This window comes from Ctenopharyngodon idella, chromosome 8 (assembly GCF_019924925.1).
Source record: "Ctenopharyngodon idella isolate HZGC_01 chromosome 8, HZGC01, whole genome shotgun sequence".
In the NCBI taxonomy this organism is placed as follows: domain Eukaryota; kingdom Metazoa; phylum Chordata; class Actinopteri; order Cypriniformes; family Xenocyprididae; genus Ctenopharyngodon; species Ctenopharyngodon idella.
In genome coordinates, this window is record NC_067227.1 from 25,986,020 (window position 1) to 25,998,737 (window position 12,718).

At 39.0% G+C, this 12,718-nt stretch overlaps 1 protein-coding gene across 1 annotated transcript in view; it reads left to right on the plus strand.

The window, feature by feature from the left end:
* The window catches only part of agbl4 (AGBL carboxypeptidase 4), a 359,863-nt gene that overhangs the window by 242,301 nt on the left and 104,844 nt on the right, over positions 1–12,718 (plus strand). Inside the window, exon 6 of the mRNA XM_051904378.1 lies at positions 3,760–3,799. Coding sequence (XP_051760338.1) covers positions 3,760–3,799 — 40 coding nt within the window. The remainder of the gene's footprint in view (positions 1–3,759; positions 3,800–12,718) is intronic.

A 12,718-nucleotide genomic window follows, 5' to 3' on the forward strand; every position in this document is an offset into this window, starting at 1 on the left:
ATGAAATGCCTTTTACCATCCTATTTCCATGTGGTAATAGTGCAAGACCAATACCAAATAATTAGACTTCTCTTGTCTCGGGCTCTGGGGAAAGGGGGATTGTAGCGGGGCCGCTCTCTGTCATGGATCGTTTCATAAAGACTAACATTAGCTGTGTTCTGAAAACAAGTGAGCTGCCTACTTAGAAAGCATTTAAGGTATCATAGACGTGCTCCTGATGTGAAGGTGACCTAAGTTTGGCCAAATTCTAAAGCACCAATGCATAAATCCAAGACCGCAGCCAGTCCTAAGAAATATTGTCAATTATTATACTTCATTTATATACATTTCATTCAATTCTGTACATACTTACTAATAAAGAATTAGCTTAAAAACAAAGTAACATCAAACTGTATCATTTGTAAATGCTGTGCGCTTTGTGAGAAAAGTGCTATTTGTGTGGTGGTTTCATTTCACTTAGAATGCAGCCTATGTAGGCAGTAAACAACAAGGTTTTGAAGCAGTGATATTGACTTTCTGATCCCATGACTCTGATATGTAAATGTATGCACATATATTGCAAGTTAACTAGTGTTTAAAATGCAAAACAAACCTTTGTATTGAAATGATCTTTAATACTAATGTATGTTTTAGTGTAATGCAGTGCATCTCTTTCAGTTTTACTTTCCCTGTTCTTAGGATCAGCTCAGAAACCAAGGAGGTTTTGCTGTATGTGTCTCTTTCACCAGCAGGGGGCGATCTGAAAATAAAACAATAGACATAATTTCAAGAGTTTGTCAAAATAAAATCGTTTGCAACTAATCTTTAACACCAAATACTATTATATTACACTGTTAAAAGTGTATATTTTAAGTGTAGAATAAAATGCTCAGTGAGAGTTAGCACCTATGAGTCATGACTCATATCATCCAATTATGCATAAACACCACATTAACACTTACTTTTTTGACAGGTGCTGACATATTTTATGCATATATTGTACTGTTTTTTTTTATTATTTAGCAGATAGAAAATGCACATCATATACTGTATTGCTGTATCCCCACTATACTGTATTGCTAACAAGCACAATGCATAACACAACACACTCCACATACATTACAAGCACACAGTAATTGTTCATTAAAACTGATTCAGTAACTCTCTTTTCATATTTTAAGACTTTGCTTCCAATCTTAGATTGAAAAAGAGAACTAAAAGAAAAAGAGAACATTTTATGAATTCAAAACCAAGTTAAAGCCCTGTGGCTTCAATGGATAATTGCTAATCGTCAGGAAATGACCAGACATTGAAAAGCAGAGCTGAGTGTGTGTGTGTGTGTGTGTGTGTGTGTGTGTGTGTGTGTGTGTGTGTGTGTGTGTGTGTGTGTGTGTGAATGATATCAGTGTATGCTCTCTGCTCTACTATGCGTGTAGTGGCTCTCATGTAGAAGGACCTGCAGTACTGTTACCACAAGAGTGTTAAAGTACAGCTCTTGAGCTGCCTGCCCTCACAGTATGTGTGTTATGTGTGTCCGCCTCACACTGCAGCGCGCCATTGAGGACGCCATCAGTCTTTGATTGGGCACTTATCGATCTGAGAGTGTGACCTGTGTGGATTGCTGTAGCCTCTGCCACGCCCTCTCTCCAAGAAACGACCCGCATCTACTGCAGCACATGAATACATAACTCGCAAATCGCAATGGATTATGTACACAAACACACACCATACATCAAGCTATTCAGTTAGCAGCACAAGGGGTGGGTTGAAGTACAAGTACCCAAAGTATTATATATGTATGTTTATTTATAATATAATATAATGTAATATAATATAATAATATCTTCAGAGAGTTTTTTTTTTTTTTTTCCTCCGTCGTAGGGTTTTTAACTAAGTATTTATGCAATAAAGGCGCATGACGGTCAATTAAAAATGATGGTACATTATAAAATTATTAGCTTATAGCCAATAAAAGTAAGTATAAAAGTATCGAAAGTATAGCAACAAATTTTGCAAAAAAGATACTTACAGTTTTAGAATGTACACCATCTCCATGACACCATTCATAATGCTTTATGGGATTGGGTGGTCACTGCTGAGCTTTTTTAGCACAATTGACCGCCCCGTTTAGTTACTGTTGCAATGTCCGTGAAGCCATGCCGCTTTCATGCCACACATCATGTTCTCATGCAGTGAAAAATACATAGCATTAAAGAAATGTAAACAATAAATACCATTTTGTGGCTCTTTAATGTGTCATGACAGATCGCCTTAGCGCCTCAGTTCAAGCGGCTCATGAACCAATCATCTCTACCTACTAGTTAATTTATAGCATCAAATAAACATGAATGAACATCAGAAGGAATGTTGTTTAAACCGTGGAAAGACGTCAGTACACACCATTTTTCAAGTTCAAATCCACTGACGTTAAAGATCCAGTCCGTAACTTTTTTTTGGTTAAAAATGATCCAAAATCATCTTTTGAGCAAGTACATAACCAGCCAGTGTTCAAAACTATCTCCTTACCTTAGCCTGATTCACAACAGTTAGCTTGTAATAATGTGTTCTAATCCGAGTGGTACTGGTGGGTTTCTGCGGGAAATTCGAGCATGCAGCCGTTCGTCTTTGCGTCACGTCTGTTTACATAAAGGAGTCCCAGCATGTGAGGAGGATGCAGGTGGCGGATCATTTATAGCCTTTTCTCACAGCAGCTGGAATTATTAAACTTATCATTTTGATGGTGGATTGTCTGATATGACAAATTAATGCTAAAGATTAGACTGTACAGAAATTGAAATCTACAGATAACACTAATACACACTAAATACACGTAGTCACGCAATTCTGATGTTATTAACAAAAACAATTTGAGAACAAAGTATAACAATAATAATTTGCACAGTTTGATGTGATATGAGCTAAGCTATCATTAGATTTAATCACCATTGGTAGCGTGATTTATTGTAATGCTTTATTTTCTCAGTTGGTCAGAACAAAAGTGGCAGATTTGTTACTTACTTGTTCAGATGACATTTTCCAGTGAAAATTCTTATTTTGGTCATACTTCCAAGACTTCAATCCGTGATTCCGAAGTACAGTATCCACACCGTTGCGGTGACTGACAGCAAACATTAGATTCATAAGCGCTGAGGAGCCGTGCAGATGCACAACCCACGTAAAGATGATAATTGCGCAAATAACTGCAATTGTAGGTTTCAAACAGAGATGCTGACAAAGAGGCAAAACTTACGGACTGCAGCTTTAATCTACTAAGTTAACTCCCCTCACTGCTTTGTCAGACAAAATGGCGAATTCGGCATTATGATTGGTTAGATCGCCTGTCAATCGAACCCCCGGCGAAGGGTCAGTTGACATTTCCATGGTAACCAAAACGTCTCTGATTGGCGGATCATTCTCTGATTATGAGTTATATAATTCTTATTTGTTATTGGCCAGTTTTTTTGTGTGTGAACATGTTGATAGGAAAGCATTGTTTGATTCAACCTCTTTTGCTGTGAATAGGCCTAAAGAGAAGTGTAAGTTTAGAACCATTCTGTTTCATAGAGTGATATATATGCGTTGCATATGTATTTACATAAAACTGATGTAAAATGCATGACACACTTTTATGTCTCCAGAGAGAGATAGGGAGCAAAATGTGCTTAACAGGCAGACAGCACAAACTTTGATTTTTTGAGTAAAAAAAGAAAAATGTCTCAGACTAGATCTATTTCATCTCTCTGACAGAAGACCTCTGATGTCTCTTTGTTTCTTTTTCAGCAACAACGAAGGCTAGATCTTCTGACCATCACCAACCCCGGTGAGTATGCGTATTTTGGTTTGTGTGCATGCGTGTTTGTTATTCACTGCACAGTACACCACACAACAACATTGTATACTTACAAGGGGCTTCACAGACAGGATTGTGTTCTAAGAGGGCATCACATGGATGGGTTGAGGGGGCTTTGTGACTTCTCTTACTTCTCACAACAAGCATCAGCTTCACCCCAAGAGCAAAAACCTGCAAAAACGAGGCCTTTTCTCGCAACTCGTCAGCATTTCCTTGATCCCATCGTAGCACCCCGGGCGTGCCTGTCCCAGAGCAGCGAGTACAGCCTGTGCTTCTGCGTCTCTATGGGAAGCTGAATGTTTCCTCAATGCATCTGGGTGAAAGCTAAAACTGCATTCAGAGCTCTGGGAGAGACAGATGGGGTAGCCAGGAAGGATGCAGCCCCCATATGTCTAAAATATCTGGCTGCTCTAATACACTTTGATTAAAATAATGTTTATGTAAGGCACGTGGAGTAGGCTAATTTTCCCAGCTTTGCTCAGCATCTGTTACCCAAAGCCACACAAGACTGTACCGCTGACCTTCACAACTCTACAAAAGACATGCATGGTGCAACATGGTTTTTAGCTTACCTTGTTTGGGGTTATATAATGAAAGTGACTTTTTTCCCCCCTCCTGATTCTATAGCCCTTGCCATTTTGGGAGGGTAATTTTGCTGATTTCAGCGAGCAGTAAAATCTACTTTTTCTCCATAAAAACTCCACAATTGTGCACAGGCAGACTGCAGAGGGGCTCTGGAGAGCCGTTGCGCTTTTTGCTGATCTAGAACTCCCCGAATGCAGTTATTAAAACTAACCGCTGAAAGAACAACTACTAAACCTGGTATTAGATCACCGGGCTGCAGATGGGCCTAATGACTTATTGATGAGGTGAACGGGGTATTTTAGTTGCTATAAATGAAGAATCGCCCCTGTAAATGAGCTCATCCGTCCCTGTCTTCCTCTATAAGCCTGCAGCCCGGCTGCTTATTAGGATTCTGTGTGCAAAGTGTATATGCGACTGCGGTGACCTCCGACCTGCGTTTGTCCATGCTGAGTGTGACGGAAACTTGTTTTCCTGCTATATGGAAAGCAGCTTGCACTCTTAGATGACTGAGACAGATACTGCAACAGGACACGCCGACCTATCCACATATTATGTAAGTGTGTGTGAAAGGGATGATAAAAATTAACATACATGTATCCATAGTCCTTAATGAGATCAAGCCATGTCCTCCCCGGTGCCCTTGGAGGTCTTTTCAGAGTACTACGAGTGCCGGCCCCTTGGTCAGAACCTGCCGCTCTGGTTGAGGCCCTGTAGATCAGTGCCGAGGGGGGTCTCGGTGCCCTAGCCCCCTCATTAGCTCTCCTGTGTGAAGAGTGCTTCCCACTCAACCCCTGCCAGACCCTCTTTAATTGGACACTTGAGCAGCACGATGTGAATCTGGCTCCATTGAAGCCTGACATTTCAAACAGCTGACCTTTCTAAGGCCAGAACAGCTAAAGAATGATTAGCCTTGCCCACCGTTCCCATCGCAATGCAGAACGCAAACTAAACACTGTGTACATGGTGAAAAAAAAAAAAAAGGGATGAAGGAAATCTAGAATGAAAGGACTTACTGAAGAAAATATCAGTGCTGGCTAGGCATGAAAAGAATAGGTAAAGTTTTAATGAAGTTTACTGTAGGTTTTACTATGTGGTTTTGTGTAAATTAAATGCTTTTTAGCATCATTGTGACATTCAATATGTTTTTTTTGTTTGTTTTTTGTCGACTGTGCACAAGAATAAATAACTGTTTTTGCAGTTATTTATTATGGCAGCTAAATGGTTAAATATATGCAAGAAAGAAGAGACCGATAACAATTCAGTATACAAGTATGTATATATATATATATATATATATATAGTGTGTGTGTGTGTGTGTGTGTACAGTATATGTATGTACAGTATATGTATGTACAGTATATGTATGTATGTGTGTATATATATATATATATATATATATATATATATAGTGTGTGTGTGTAAAAATGTATAAAATAATTATATAAAAGTAAAAAGGAAGACAAAAAAGAAGCTTTGCAAATACTGCACACACAAAGAATCTCTCTGTTTGTGGAGGAGGATTGGGCACTGTGATAGACGGGTTGTGGTGGTCTTAAAGGGGGGCTGCAGTGTGTCTGGAGCTTAGAGGGTGTCCGCGGCCAGAAAATTGAGTTCAGCCATCTTTTCGGAAAGGCTATTGTCGATCTATTGATTTGAATGCCCTTTTCATATCTGCAGTCTCCGTTGCGTTATTGTTCAGCTGGACAATTAACTTTGCTTGGCTGGTGTTTAGTCTCTGTGTCACTGCCCCCCCATGGCCACCATCTCAGCAGCGTTACAGAAAAAAGGTCAATTACATTCATGAGACTTGGAGAGATGTGCAAGCTCACTGCTCTGAGAACAGATATTAGACAACCTTCAGATCTCCTCAAAGGCTGTGAGCTCTTGTTCAGTGCTAGACACACACACACACACACACACACACACACACGCTCACATGTGTGCTCTCATGTCTTCATCTGTGTGTGGATATATGTAAATCATCTCTGTAATGAGAGCCTGTAAAGGTTCCCAGTCAGAGAAAAACAGTGTTTAATACTGTTTTTTCTGTTCAGCTGCTTTTTTTTAATGACACTTTTACACCTGACACAGCACAAAGCATGAAAATAAAGTAGTTATGATATAAACTTTGGTTACACTTTATTTTAAGGTGACCTAGTTACATTGGACTTCCTCAAATAAGTAGTAATATTAATTGAAGGGTTAGTTCACCCAAAAATGAAAATAATGTCATTTATTACACACCCGTAGTCCTTCGTTCACCTTCGGAACACAAATTAAGATATTTTTGATGAAATCCGATGGCTCAGTGAGGCCTCTATTGCCAGCAATGCCACCGAACCTCTCAAGATCCAGAAAGGTAATCAAAACATATTTAAAACAGTTCATGTGACTACAGTGGTTCAACCTTAATATTATAAAGTGACGAGAATACTTTTTGTGCGCCAAAAAAACAAAATAACGACTTTTCAACAATATCTAGTGATGGGCGATTTCAAAACACTGCTTCGAATCTTTTGTTTCGATTCAGTGATTCAGAGCGCCAAAGTCACGTGATTTCAGCAGTTTGGCAGTTTGACAATTTGAATCACTGAATCAAAATAAAAGATTCAAAGCAGTGTTTTGAAGTTCAGTGACATTGCTGGCAATAGAGGCCTCACAGAGCGTGTTAATTGTTAAATGTCTAAAAATTGCTTTTTGCTTCAATATTTTATTATCTAATGCAATAACATTCAAAGATTTTTAAGTGCCTTTAATATATATATATACATACATATATATATACATACATATATATAGTAGTGGTGTCAAACGATTAATTGCGATTAATCACAATATATATAATATATATAGCTTAATATCGGTATGCACGTACTTACACGCATACTTGTGTGTGAATATATATATATATATACACACACACACACACATTCACATATATATAGTGATATATAGTTAGTGTGATATGGATTATGAATTAGTACATTACAGATCGATATGTCAATCAAAGTTTTGTGCATTTAAGTGATTTTTCGACCACTGTAACTCATTGTTTATTGCTTTATTGCATTGTATTTTGCATAAGAATGTCTGGCCTAATGTCACATATTCAGTGAATCTCCTCTTTTGAGTGACCAGCCTCAGTGGCCCTCTGATATAAATGTTTAAAACACATTCTCAGCCAGTTCCACTGCTCTGCTCTGAGCAAATGTGTCCCTGAGTGTTTTCTTGGCCATTTCTGTGATGGTGTCTGTATGGCGTCCAGCAGTAAAACAGGTCTGAGCCTGATGGTCTCTGGACTGGGGCCGTGTGGCCAGACACCCTGATGTTTGTGCTTTTGTGTCTGGCCACAGCAACTCCGGGCCAAAGCAGCAACTTGGACAGCTGCACCTCACAGCGGCCAATACCTGCACCAGTGAGATCTGCCTTTATTGGAGCAGAGGGACCAGGCTTGGCATAAAGACACAGATCAGGGGACAGAGAGGAGAAGATGTAGAGCAAAATACAGCAAGTGCGATGGGGGAATGATCATAACACATTTAAACTTCTTTGTGGATATTTCATCTTAACATCCCAATCACTGACTGAGTGATGGAAGGTGGTTAAAAGCGTATACAATGAATAAAAATAATGAACAGCGGTTGGTAGAGTCCACACAGAGATAGAGAAACTAAAACGTCTGTTCGGCTGCCTCATGCTGTCTATTTTCCAGTTGATTTTTTCCAAATGCACACAAAGGAGCATAGCGAAAGGGCTGTGAGCCTGTTAATGAAGAAAGAATAAGAGCGTTAATGTAGTCTGGAGGAGAGAGAGAAAGAGAGAGACAGGGTGCGCCGCTAGTCTGGCTTGGAAAATATTTGTAAAATATGCATCATTAAACCATTATTTAAAAACATGTCTGGAGCCCAGCCTTGAAGCTTTTCAACAACTAGTGCCTCTAGTTAATATCCCCAGCCATGCAAATATCACAATTTCACGCCTTCTTCACATAATCAGCCATGGGTTTTTCTGTTCACCGTGTGAAAAACAAAACAACACGCTAAAGATACTAAATGAAAATGCAGTGTGCTGTTTGCTATTAACTTGTCTTTCTCTTTTCACGGCTTGCCATTTGTGCATATGCGTGTGTTTGTGTGCGTGAGAAAAGGGAAGATTTGTGGGAAAATGTAATAGTGTTTTAGCAGCCTTTCTGCAGAGACAGACTAGACAGCGATGACTGTTTCGTTGTCACCAGGGCCACTGTCGTTGCCAAGTGCAGCAAATCCATAAGGGGGAAAAAAAGAGTGAGATTTCAGGTCGGAAGACCTTTTGTTATTTCCTGCAGTGGCGGCTGGTACTTTTCAAGAGCAGGGAATCACTCGTCAATGACAAAAGGTGTACTGATTTTTATTTGTTGCTAGCGAAAACGGCTTCACAAACTACTACTGAGCTGTGAAAATACTTAATAAACATAATGAACCAAGCTCAGAACTGTCTGTGCAGTATTTGAAAAAGACAGGATTGTGACTGTAAAGTTGAAAAGTTGAACTATCAGACACATTGATTTTGTCCTTACATTTCAAAACAATGTCAGTCATTGTTGCAAATTCTTGCTCATTTTAGAGCTCAGCCAATAGTCATATTGAGAAGGCAGGGTTCCATGTGAGACATAAATATGGTTATGGAAAGCCCAGGAACTAAAGAATGATCAGATAGTGATTCTAGAAAGTAATCAGATCAAACTCTATCTGATTTGACCCCAGCTACAATGCATACTAGATAAAAGGTACTGCCAATCTCTCTCTCTCTCATTTACATTGTTACAAAATACTTCTATTTATCAAAGAATCCTTAAAAATAGTAATGGTTTCCGCAAAAATTTTGAGCAGCACAAATACTTTCAACATTGATAATAATTAGAAATGTTTCCTGAGCACATCAGAATATTACAATGATTTCTGAAGGATCATGTGACACTGAAGACTGGAGTAATGATGCTGAAAATTCAGCTTTGACATCACAGAAATAAATTACAATTTAAAATGTTTTAAAATTGTAATAATTCACAATATTTCTGTTTTTATTATATTTTTTGATCAAATAAATGCTGCCTTTGTGAGCATAAGAGGCTTCTTTCAAAATATTTAAATAATCTTACTGACCCCAAACATCATGTTTCATTCAGAAATACATCAAATTATGAAAGTAAAATGTGTTGCATATGACAATTCACATTGACTTTATGAACATTGGCCACTGGTTTGCTGCTAGAGAGTGAATAATAGAGGTGGGTTCAGATGAGGAACCTACACAGTCAGAGAAGGACAAAGAAACAGTGATTGAGAGAAAGAAACATGGATTATCCTGTGAGACTTTATCGCCACTCGCACTGAACTACCCCCGCTTGTTCTCTGCTGATTTCTTCCATTCGTTCTCAGCTGCTAGCTTGAGCGGAGACTTGATGTGGTTACCTGGTTACCGCCAGGCCTCGTTTGCAGGGTCACTTCATTAATTCTTTTCCTGGTGAAATGGTGGCATGCGTTGGTGTGTGTTTATGTTTGTGTCGGCTCAACAAAGAGCGGTTCGCTCTCACGCTCCACCTGCCGCTGCCCTGTTATCGGATCCACCCACGCACACTCGAACGTTAGTGCACGGTGATGGCCAACTATAGGCCTTGATTTTACCGCTGTCATATTAGCACACCTAGTAAATCTGGACAAGAAATTAGCTACTCTATGTAAACATTATGTCACTTCCCATTAGGGCTGAAGAGCTGAGACTGCTTAAGAGAGGATGAGAACCAGGATGACAAGAATTGCTCCTGAAGTGTGATGTCACGCTGTGAGTGTGCGGGGCCTTCTTGTTACCAGGTGTCTTATCTAATAGCAAATGAGCAAAATCTATGTCAGCACCATGACAAGAGCATTATGACATCTATCTATCCATCTATCTATCTATCTAAAGTTTGTCTTGGCATTTTTATTATTAAAAAAGTACAATTATTTATATATATATATATATATATTATTTCAATTCATTTTAACATTTTACTTTTCTATATCCAAATGCGAAATACAATTCTGCATCCAATGTTATCTCAATTCGAATTCAATTCGAATTCAGGAAAGTAAAATCTCCTTAACTTTACAATCCAGGTGTGTTTTGTATACTGTGTGTTGATATATATATATGTATGTATATGTATGTATGTATATATATGTATGTATATATGTAAGCAATAAGGTACGAGAGGCTGTGCTGTATCGTGAATAAGTCACGGCTCAAGGGCGTTGTTAGGCACGACGCGAAGCGGGCCCCTTCAGCCATGACTTATTCATGATACAGCACTAGCCTCGAGTACCTTATTGCTTTTATAAAACGGTTACCACACAATACAAATATTAAAGCCAGAAATATGTATCAATGCAACTTTCATGATGTAAACTTTCACTAAAAGCCTTCCTTCCACCGGAAAAAATAGTCCCTGACCATAAACAGCAACAGAAGTTACATTTTCATGCCATTAGATGGTGGCAAAGACTGTCTTTATGAGTGTGTCAGTCAGTAGCGAAGACTTTTATATTGAAAAGACTGAATTGTTTTGAAAACGGAACAAGACGCAACTGACAAATGCTTTGACTAGCGCTGTCAGTTACGGGAAAACCCCTTAAAAGTTAAAAGGACAAGATGATACATCGGACATTTAAACAGATTTTTTATTATGAACATAGGACTGACCTGAAGGAAAATGCTAAATCTGAATGCAGGTAATAAACTTGTTCACTCGATCTTTTTCTCACAATACTCTTCTACATAATACAGTAAGCTTCAATTAACAATATCAATTGAGAACATACAGTTTACGTTGCTAAGGGTTGCTAAGGGTGTTGTGTAGTGATACATAGAATCGTTGGGTGAAGCGGTCATAGCCGTGTTTTATTGTGAATAAAACACAGCTATTGACCAATCAGAATCAAGGACAGGAACTAACCATTTTTATTTATAAATTTATTATTTATTATTTATTTATTAGGTCATATTATTTGATCAAAATAATAAGGAAGTAAGAGAAAGTTAAGTTTACTTCACAATATTATATTGCTAAGTTAAGTAGATTTTACTTAATTTTATATTGCTGAAATTTACTCAAAACAAATAATGCAAAATTTAATTTAATATTTATGTAATTTTGCTCTATATAAATATTAAATGCTTCATTTTGCTACCAGTTTTAGCCCTCAGACTCCAAGGTGGCAGTCTATATCTATTTGACAAAAGCATAATGATTATATATGGTCATCTATGCTAGTGAACCCTTTATGACTTCTTTCTGACATGTCTTTATCACACAGATGGATCCAGTAATCAGCTCCAAGCAATCAAATATTCACAGTTTATCGTCTGCACAGAATGAGGACAAATGAAGTGTCCACTCAGTGCGAGTCTGACATTATCCAGGGCGAAGGGGAAAAGCACAGTCTAGTCTTTCATATTAATGCAGCCCAGAGATCATATTTGGAGGTTTGAGAGGTGATGCAGATTCTTGACCTGACCGGATCGATAGTGTACGCCCCAGAAAAATCCAGATGAAGCACACCGAACAGGCCCGAAGTATAAGAAACATCTCTGAAGCTCTCGTTGGTTCTTTAAAAGGAAGATCAATGTCCCCCCTGCCGCCACTCGGAGAATGCACAGCGGGACACCGTGCTGGCAATGATACCCCTGTAAATATTTGATGATGAGATTGAGGAGCGGTTATACAATATAGTTTGCGTCTGCTCGGGCTGTCAGTTTTGAAGTCTGTCTCAGGGCAACCGGCATCAGTGACTAACAGAGCCGAGCGGAGCTCCGTTTCGGGGCTACTGTTCATTTCACGCGCTATCACTTTTTTTATTGCCCGACTGATGACTTCACGGCTAATCAATTATTCATGAGTCACTAATTAAAGGACAAAATAAAGTAACGTAATTAAGGGCAGTTCAATTAAACAAGAAGAGATCATTGCCTTTTAAGTTGTTTGGTCAATAGAAGATGACATCGCCAACTTTTTCCGGACCCGGCACGCGGCGACTTTTTCCCCGAACATGCTGGAGCCTTTATTTTAAACCATATTTCTAATGTTCTCTAAACGTTCCCTGACGTCCCCCTCTGTGCTTCACAGATTCTGGCAAAAACGGCAGGTTTGGAGCGCACCGTCTGGTTCTATACTTAGCCAGCCAGCGTTGACGCTCGCGTACACACGCGCACCTGGGCTAGCGTCTGTCCGTCTCCCCGATTGGCACAGGTGCGCTGTTTTGATTGGCTACATGGTAATGGCTAATGTGT